The sequence below is a fragment of the Silurus meridionalis genome, chromosome 25 (assembly GCF_014805685.1).
Source record: "Silurus meridionalis isolate SWU-2019-XX chromosome 25, ASM1480568v1, whole genome shotgun sequence".
NCBI lineage: Eukaryota > Metazoa > Chordata > Actinopteri > Siluriformes > Siluridae > Silurus > Silurus meridionalis.
In genome coordinates, this window is record NC_060908.1 from 16,417,501 (window position 1) to 16,427,500 (window position 10,000).

At 37.5% G+C, this 10,000-nt stretch overlaps 2 protein-coding genes across 2 annotated transcripts in view; one reads left to right on the forward strand and one right to left on the reverse strand.

Annotated features, from left to right (window-relative positions):
• Positions 1–2,813, forward strand: part of LOC124379521 (globoside alpha-1,3-N-acetylgalactosaminyltransferase 1-like) — a 4,788-nt gene extending 1,975 nt beyond the window's left edge. The window contains exon 2 of the mRNA XM_046839917.1: positions 1–2,813. This exon is cut by the window's left edge and continues 961 nt beyond it. The gene's annotated coding sequence lies outside the window, so the exon portion shown is untranslated.
• Positions 2,814–3,074: 261 nt separating this feature from the next.
• Positions 3,075–10,000, reverse strand: part of LOC124379518 (globoside alpha-1,3-N-acetylgalactosaminyltransferase 1-like) — an 8,214-nt gene continuing 1,288 nt past the window's right edge. Inside the window, exons 2-7 of the mRNA XM_046839912.1 lie at positions 8,473–8,508; positions 7,763–7,789; positions 5,202–5,246; positions 4,703–4,735; positions 4,399–4,533; positions 3,075–3,922 (exon numbers count right to left, since the gene is read on the reverse strand). Coding sequence (XP_046695868.1) covers positions 3,232–3,922; positions 4,399–4,533; positions 4,703–4,735; positions 5,202–5,246; positions 7,763–7,789; positions 8,473–8,508 — 967 coding nt within the window. The 3' untranslated portion in view covers positions 3,075–3,231. The remainder of the gene's footprint in view (positions 3,923–4,398; positions 4,534–4,702; positions 4,736–5,201; positions 5,247–7,762; positions 7,790–8,472; positions 8,509–10,000) is intronic.

A 10,000-nucleotide genomic window follows, 5' to 3' on the forward strand; every position in this document is an offset into this window, starting at 1 on the left:
CTGTGTTTTCGTGGAAAAAGAGGTGTTTTTATTATCTACAGCCATGAAATACCCATTAATGAGAATAAAGTGGGAGGAAACGAGAGACCCTGGAAAAAACGTATACAGTAATCCCCCGTTTATCGCGATGATTACGTTCCAAAACCGCGCACAATAAACGAAAAACCACGATAAACGGATGCCACCTCAAAAATGTACTGTATAAACTTTTTACTTCATTTTATAATTAATCATTATGTTTTTTATTAATATATTTGATTATTTCAAAATAAAACTGCATAAAAACAATTCTCTATAAGTTTTTTGGTCTATGGTGCTCGCCACGAGAGAGCGGGAAAATCAGACAAACGAATTAGATGCGACTGCAGGTAAGAGTGTTTATGGAAGTGGGAGCTCAGTAAGGGTCTGAGTTCAAGCCCTAAACAAGGGCCCTTAACCCTTTGTGCTCCAGGGGTGATGCATCATGACTGACCCAGCACTCCCACCACAGCTTCCTAACATCACTGGAATATGCAAAGATAGAATTAGAAATAAAGAGGCAAACAATCTAATAATGGTAGGAAAAAACCCAAAACGTAATCAAGCTAAGGTCAGGCAATTAGCAAGAAAAATGAAATAAGTACAGCGAGAAGGAGAAGGAGAACAAATAAATATCTAAATACCAATAAACCATTAACATTGACAATAAACAAAACGGCTTAGTAACTGTAGTACAATTAGTTGTTACTTCACAAATGCAAGACATAAACAAAGAGGTATTTATACACACAATAATCAAAACAAAATGAAAACTTTTGAATGCACGTATGAAACACATCTCAAAAATTTGGGGCAGGGCCGTGTTTCCAACTGTGTAGCTTCACGTCTTCTATCCACATACATCTGGGAACTGAGGAGACCACTTGCTGAAGGTATAGAAGAGGAATATTCTCCCATACGTGTCTGATACAGGATTCTAGCTGCTTAACGGTTCTGGGTGTTTTTTGTTGTGTTTTTCGTTCCATGATGTGATAAATGTTTCAAATGGTGAAAGGTCTAGACTGCAGGCAGACCGGTTCAGCACCCTCACTCTTCTACTATGAAGTCATTTACATTTACATTTACATGTATGGCTTTTAGCAGACACCCAAAAGTTTTAGTGACGTACAAATGTGCTTTAAGTCTCAATGAGTAAATCTACACTGGTATGCCAGATTACAAGCTTAAGATAAATCAGCCTACAACTCTGTTGAGAGGATTTTTTTATGATTTTTTTTTTAATTTTTTTACTTTTTTTTAATATAAAAGACAACACAAACCTGACAAAGTGCTAGTTTTAGTGTCTCAGGAAGAAGTTCGTTTTCGCTTGGAGATAGCCAGGGACATCCAGGGGAAGTTTATTCCACCACCTCGGTGCCAGACCAGAAAAGAGCCTTGAGGTATACTGGTGTCCATGGTTTCTAAAAAATAAATAAAAATTTTGATTTGTCTGATCAGAGAACAGTTTTCCCACTTTGCCTTTAGTACATTCTAAATGAGCCTTAGCTCAGAGAGGGTGGCGGGGTTTCTGGATCATGTTCATGCATGCCTTCGAAATATAAACTGCATTTGTGGATGACACGGGAAACTGTGTTCACAGACAATTATTTCTGTTAATGAGCCAATCTCTGTTTATGAACCCACCTTAATCTCATCCCATCTTTTCTTCCTCACAGATTCTGCCCTATTCATACCTAATCATCTTACTGACCTGCTGTCAATAAACCTCATTCATTTCAATATCACTTACATTTGTTCCAGACTTTTGTTGCCCCGTCCAAATTTTTCGAGATGTGCTGCCACCAACAAATTGAAAATTACCTTAATTTTTCTTTTAAATGGTACATTTCTCCAGTTTCACCCTTTGATATGTTTTTCTATGTTCGATTGTGAATAAAATATGGGTTTATGAGATTTGCAAATGATTGCATTCTGTCTTTAATTACATTTCACACAGTGTCCCAACTTCTTTTAAATGAAAATAAAGAGACACAACTCAGAATAAAAGCACATGAGAATGCTCACGTTATGAATGGGGGAATGTGGCGCTTTGACATTGTGAAATTACAACACAAACTAGTGCACTAACCTGCTAATTTAACACTACTTTATTGTTGGTAATTACTATCTGACCATCTCTGTGTAACAAAACAAATGAAATCTAACCTGATTGAGAACTATTAGGTTTAGAAATGTAAACAAAGTGGAATTCAGATGCTAAGTCAACATGTCACCAGACACTTTTATGAAAATGACTGTAACCTGATGCTTTTACTGATTAAAAATATTTACCTTAAGGTCAAGGTTTATACAACAAAATTTCTTACCTATCTATTATCTATAAGAGGCCATGACAACATTACTACAGTCAACAGGTAGTAAATTTGGCATGTTTTTTGCGTTTCCTTTGATTAAAGATATGTTATCAGATGTTTCTCGAGTTTGCATGTGTGTTTAATAAGGGTGCATTTGTTTGCTTTGAATTGAAATGTGTTTTCTGAGTTTGCATGATTTTTAATGAGGTTGCATGAGTTTTTCTCTCAATTTTCACTAAATTGCCATGTGATTTCACTGATTTTCATGTGTTTTTGTCTCTGCATGTGTTTTGATTGAGGTTGCAACATGTGTTTGCCTGTGGATATTTTTCCACATGTAATGACATTTCTTTGAGGTTGCATGTGTTTTCGAAGTATGTTTACTTTTTTATGTTTAAAATGGATTATTATTTCCACCGCCATCACCTTCAGCAGTGTAAAACTAGTGTAAGAAGTGAGGTAGATAATAAACTGTAAATTAAGTTTCAAGTTTCTATTTTATTTCTGTAGCGTTTTTCAAAATGGACATTGTCTCAAAGCAGCTTTACAGAATGAAAGAATGAAAGTGTTTGATATGTGTGTATCCCTGATGAGCAGCCTTGGGCGACCGTGGTGAGAGATAATCTTCCTTTAAATGTTGTGAGGAGGAAACCCTAAAAGGAACCAGACTCAGAAGGGAACCGATCCTCATTTGAATGATATCAAGAGTGTGATTATAAATCTTAAAAACAATACAAAACAATTATATTTCCTTTAATAATTGTATTTATTGTGTTTCATTAACAAAGTTTTATTTATACCCTTATAAACATGATTTAAATCTCATGATCATAGAGTCTAATCAGTTTGGGTAAGCAAATTTTAAAAAACTATACAAGGGAATAAGGTAAATTGTGCATTAAGGGTTTGGTCGAATCTCAGCATAGTTCTTGACCACTTGTGAAAAACGCACCACTTTCATGAAGTTGGGTTTCTCTTTTCTGTCATCCCACAGGTATTCAGGTGAAAGCAATTTGGTGGGTTTGTTATACAGGAAGTACTTGTTTAAATGAGACTCCTCCTGCCATACCGCCTCTATTTTATTGGCTCGGTCTCTATCCAACTGCATGCGGCACGTCTTCACAAGCTTGAGCACTTTGTCGAGGCGCCCCCCGATCACGGCCCCTCCGTAGTAATAGTCCCCTGCATCTATGGGTATGTAGGCCTGCGACTCGGGACGTCGTTCGTACGTGAACTGGTGACGAGACATCGAGAACAACCAGGCATGCAGCACGCCGACAAGGTCGCCCAGAGACTCCGCCCCCCAGTGGGCATAGAATTTGGAGTCGACGTCGAGGCTGAATATGTAGTCTGCCTTGTTCAGGAGTTCCTCTTCAATTAGTTTCTCAACCATCTCCATCCGGCGTAGTGAGATTTCCTGCCAACGGCTTGAGCTTGCTGTTTTAATCTTGGTCAAATGACGCCCCTCTCCCAGCTTTACATCAGGAACCTGATCTGGAAGATCTGTAAATATGTAGTAATGCACTCGGTAACCCACCATGAAGTGCTGCTCTGCAGATTCTATCAATTCCTTCAGGAAACGCACATACCTGCAGGAACATATTAAGCCTGTTAATCATAAAACTGATCGAAGTCTTGGTCTGAAGGTTTCTGGTGGGCTTGGCCAGGATTTGTGATTAGTAGGTTAAATACTAACAGAACATTAACATTTAAAAACACTACATTTCATTGACTTTGTTGCTTGGCCCATTTTGCTCTACTGTGTATTACTTCTACTACAACAGTCTGATTTATCCGCAAGTAACTAACAATCAGTATTCAGTCCAATCCAAACCTGTTATCATATGACATTTAGTCCTGCCCACCCAGAGAGCATGGCCACTTTAGCTCTCTTGGCACCAGGCCATGGATCACTGTTTTAACACAGTCGCGATTTGATTGTACAATTTTCCGATGATAAACCAAACATTTACTGTTGTGCCACTTGAGTGCCCCTAGCTGGCAGCTCATTGTTGTCATAATATGAGCAATGTCATTACCCACAATGTCATATGTCGAGACCTACTTTCCTACAGCGAAGACGGTGGTCGCCACGGTGATGTTTTTGGGTTTGTAGATGTTGTCAATCACTGCCAAGTCAAACGAATCCTCCCACACAATTGGTGCCAGCCATCGGGTTGTTGTGGCAATATCTGGCCGACTGGCACACACACACACACACACACACACACACACACACACACACACACACACACACACACACACACACACTCATAAGTACATACACATTTTCACTTATAGACAAGTGAAAAAATAAAGAAATAAACTTGGTGTTTCTGTTCTGTTGTTATGCAAAAGCTTTAACTCACCTGTTACTCAAACTGGGCTGAGGATATGAAATCCTGTTAGTAAAAATAAATATAATGCTATATTAGTTTATTATTTTGTTCTGCACCCTATTAACCTATTAATAGAGCATTTTTGGTATCATAATGACATTTGTTTGTTATGTTGGCTGTACCATGCTGTTGGTTGGTGGGTGATGTTGGGCTTTGTTAATAAAGAATTTAAATTTTAGTTAGAACACCAACCTTTATTATCAAACACAGATATGATATAAATAAAACATATTGAAAATATAATTTTAAATATATAGTAGTTTGGGGTCCCTGGTCTTGATGATCGGATACAGTCTTTTTTTTTTACAGAAGCATTGTTTGTTAACAGGGAAGTGTATGACCGAGATTCAGTTGTTACATCACATGTCAAAAAGAAGAAAGAGAGAATTCCAGAGAAGGAAAACATTCATCATCCACAACATTGTTTTTACCAGCATTTTACCAGAAGTGTGTGTGTGTGTGTACTCACCCTGCAGGAATGATTAGTTCTGTATAATCATTCTTTTTTTCTTCCCTGAAAGAAGATTGGGCATAAGTGTAAAATAATATATGCAAGTGTAATATATATATATATAAAATTATATTCATACAGAAACAGTCTATAGTGTATATCAGTTGCAATAGAAACAGACGGTATGTGTAGGATACTGGATTTTTCTTTCTGCTGGCTCACGCTGGTGATATCAGGGAAGTGGTATCTTAGTGGTGAAGGCATTAGACTTTTGATATGAAGGTCACGAGTTCAAATCCCACCCACACCTGGCTGCCATTTCTTGGCCCTGAGCAAGGCCCTTAACCCCCATATCTGTTTCCTTGTATAAATGAGATAAATTGTAAATGGATCTGGCATCTGCTATATGCCATAAATCTATCGTAAGCTCTAAAATCTACAGAATGATATTTAGTGCATGCTCATTGTTTATATGATAGTCAGAACACATTGTGTTTAAATAAACTTTAATAGAATTTGTTGTTGTAAGGGATTAAGCTTTCTCAAGAAAATGTATAACTGAGATTATTATAAGTCACTCTGGATATTGGCGTCTGCCAGATGCCATAAATGTAAATGTAAGTTGAGAGAGTAGATTATTGTTTACTGTTTGCCTGTTATCTGATCAGATCACTTCCTGGTCCACTGACTATGTGTTAAACCTTGTCGTCTGAGAGATTATTGTGAGCACATTTAGAGCTCACATGTAATAAGGCTGTCACAAAAATTAGACATACTAAAGAGATGAAAAAGCAGCCATTTTAAGACAAACTAGTGGAGACACCAAAGAAGCAAACGTAGACAGGGTGAAATGCAAAACCAAACATGAGGAGCTCAGAGAAAAAATGCAAAGGGAGTGCAGAAAGTGTAAGAAAAAAGCATGTACTCAATAAGGAGGCAATAGTACCCTCAGCCCTGCAAACAAAGACGTTGTGTGGACCAACAGCCTGTGACTGGGCAGTTTGAGAGCTCATTACAGTAGTTGGATAAAAAAAAATTAACTCCCAGTATTTGTTATACCAAAAACTGGTTTCCTCAATAATGGGATTAATAGCCATAAGAGAGCGGGATTTACTGCACCCGGTTGACCTTTTGGTACCCCATTGTGTGCCCTTGCCTATGATGAATAAAGTGAAAGAGGAGCTGAAAAGAATCCTGGACAAAGGCGTTTAAAAAAAACAATACATCTGTATCGTGTTGATCTCACACGGTTGAATGAAAATCCAGATGAAACACTGGCTAACCTGCAGGTGAAACAGTGTTCTCCAAATTGGAGGTTACCTCAGGATTTAGTCAGAGCCTGATACATAGAGAATCAGACAACACTCACTACCTTTATTACACCTTTTGGTAGACCTTTTCGCTGCCTTCTATTTGGTATCTGATCTGCCCCAATGTGCAGATCAACAGATTTATTGTTTAATTCACCATGGATGCTGGAGGGAACTTTGTGTCATGCTGATGATATCTTATTGTTCGGGGCTCCACGCAAGGAACACAATGCCATACTTCTCAAAGTTTTGATCCGGCTGGAAGAGAACGGCTTGACGCAGAGCCTCAGGTTCAAGTTCTTAGGCTATATTTTCAGTGCAGATGTCATACCACCTGCTCAAGAAAAAATTGGGAGGGGCTTGAAGCTCAGACTCACAAGAGCTCCAATCCATGAGGACCTGTTAGAGGGGACCTCAAAAGGGAGGAAGATGTACAAGTTAATGTCAACCACATTATTTAAGGAAGGGAAAGAAGAGGAAGCGGATGAGGTTTGCAGAAAACTAAGCTCTCGCGTACCCACAGGACGGAAAGAAAAAAAAAGAACATTTTGTTGTCTGTTTTTTAAACTTTAAGGAAACTCTTGTTTGGTTGACAATAGAACGGGTTTGATTTAGGTTTACGACACATTTATGTCTCTGGAGCCCAGAAATGCTTGTCAGTTATCAAACTTTCCCCAGAATATAGAATAATATGAAGCTCTATGCTTCTTTATTGTTCTTTACTTTATTGTTCAAAAAATTCTTTATTGCTTTTTCGACTTCAAACCATATAACATTGTGTTCTCGTCAATACTCTGTCATTTAAATTACTTACGACAAACTCTTAATGTTAAAATGTTACCTAAGGCTTTAGATCTGTATAGTTAAACACTGTAATAACCTGTCACAATTATAGTATTTGGCAGACCCCCTTGCCCCCTGGGCTACTTCTTCCCATGAGAGAAGCTGTTTTGTGTGATCATTTGGAAACAAATTGATTCAATGGTTTTAAGAAACATGACAACCACAAGCAGCTACCACCTTAGACATCCTACCACCTTAGACTTTATATTTACTGCATTTTGACAGTCTCCTTTAATGACGACTGTAGCAGCTGAAGGATCTACAACCTTCTGCCTAGAAGTCAAGCACCTTAACCACTGAGCAACCGCCTCCCATCTCACGCTACAATGAAACTAGTTTTCTTCAATGATTATAAATTGGAGTGGCTGCACTTTTTTGTTGTGTGTGTGTGTGTGTGTGTGTGTGTGTGTGTGTGTGTGTACTCACACAGTTGGTTTGCACTTCAACACATGGCTGAAATCAAAACATCATACTTGGTTTATCACACAGTTGTTTTTAAATGCTTTCAGTAGTTGCCTTAAAATAAATATAGGTGTTCGATATGTATCATGCCCAAACGAAACTTAATTCTTGGAGAGGCCTGTGGTGCCTTTTCTGATCAGAGAAGACTCACACAGCACACAGAATGGAGCAATGTTCTTCTTCAGTTTATTGCAGGCAACAGACACGTATATATTCACATTGGAAAGAAAGTCTGACCTAAAGCTGTTTCCTGTTTGGATAAGAAGACATACAAGCTGGAGATGTGTGAGCCCATATAAAGACTTCCTGTATACCTTACGTACTAACATCTATAGAAACTGACCAGAAAAAGGAATGTGTGTGAACCAGTATGAAAATCATCTTGACATTAACAATAGGTCCAGGTCATATCCACATACATTTAGACTTTGTTTTGCATTTAGGGGCAATTTTGCATAGCCAAACCACCAAGCAGCACGAGCACATGTTTCTTCTGCAGCTGCTTTCTGAGTTAAAGCAATTTTTAGTACAATAAAAAAGATCTGACATGAAAACTGTAAATTTCCTATAACAATTAAATGCAGATTTATATGTAATATAACACACACACACACACACACACACACACACACACACACACACACACACACATACACACACTGTGTATTTCTTACCTGAACCAGGGGGACGTGAAGCTGAAGTAAAGGAACCTAAAAAATACACAAAAAAACACACACTTGTGCAATTCATCCTTAAAATAAAATCATTCTGTTTAACAGTTCTGGGTGTCCTTTGTTGTATTTTTTGTTTTATGATTCTATTCTACTAAGAAGTCATGCTGTTGTAATAGATGCAGTATGCAGTTAGAATCATCTTGCTCAAATATGGAAGGCCTTCTCTGAAAAAGACATTTTCTGGATGGAAGCATTTGTAGCTCTAAAACTTGTATATAGCGTTTAGCATTGATGGAGCCTTTCCAAATGTGCAAGCTGCTGATTCCACACGCATTAATACGCCACCATACCATCAGAGAAACGGCTTTTAACTGACCTCTGATAACAAGCCAGATGGTAACAATCCCAATCATCTTACTGACCTGTTGTCAATGAAATTGATTAGTTGCAAAATGTTTCTCCAACTGTTGAATTTTAATAACACTTCCCCAAATTCCAAATGAACTTATTTTTTCCCTTAGAATGGTACATTTCCTCAGGTTCATCCTCAGACATTTCTGAGTTCTATTGTAAATAAAATATGGGTTGATGAGATTTGCATTCTGTTTTTATTTACATTTTAACAGTGTCTCGAATTTGTTTGTAACTGGGGTCATTTACTCCACCCCCGGATTCACCATTCTTCCGGTCTGACTTCTGAAACCATAAATTGTGTGAAGGCACTGAGAACTTCTTCTTCCTGTTCTGATGTCTGACAAATGTATGTAAAGCTCTTGACTTGTACGTACATATTTCTATACACTGGGCTGCTGCCTTGTGATTGTCTGATTGGATATTTGCTTTATTTCTTAGCTGAGGATGTTTAAGTCTTCTTGAATTGGTCTAGCTCTGGTGATTTTGCGAAAAAGTATACCTAGATCAGGTTACAGATAGATTTGCAGCAATTGTTCTGTATTTTGCAACATTTTAGAGAGCTTGTCTTTGCCTCCTTTTCAGTACAGTAAAGTGTGCATTGGGTTCATTTTCTTTTTTTTGTAGGTGTTTTTTTAATGAGAACCAAAAGATGAAATAAGGATGTTTTAAAATGATAATATCTGAACATGTTACTGTGGTTTGTATCATATTCGTTACCATTTGTGCATTTCTTTCTTAGAAAAGCCTGGCAATAAAATTCCTTTTTTTTTAAATATATTTTTCTTTTGACTTCCAAGTTAGGATCGGATGTTAGATTGGATTTTAGATTTTAAATAATGTACTTTTCAAGGCAGTGATCATACATGGTATTGTGAGATTGTGATAACTTTTTGTTTGGCTCAGAACAATAAAAAATGTCTCCTTTTTCTAAGAAACAATTGAATCATAATTTTAAAGGTTTTTAAAGTAAAGGTTGTTTTTTTTCTGTTTCGAGTCCTTATTTGCTAAAGCTTTAGGAGAAAGTGAATGAGATGTAAAGAGAACAACATCTGTTTTTTCCACCAGAGCCACACCTAGACTACATCACAGCAACATTTTTCTGTCTATTGTTCAC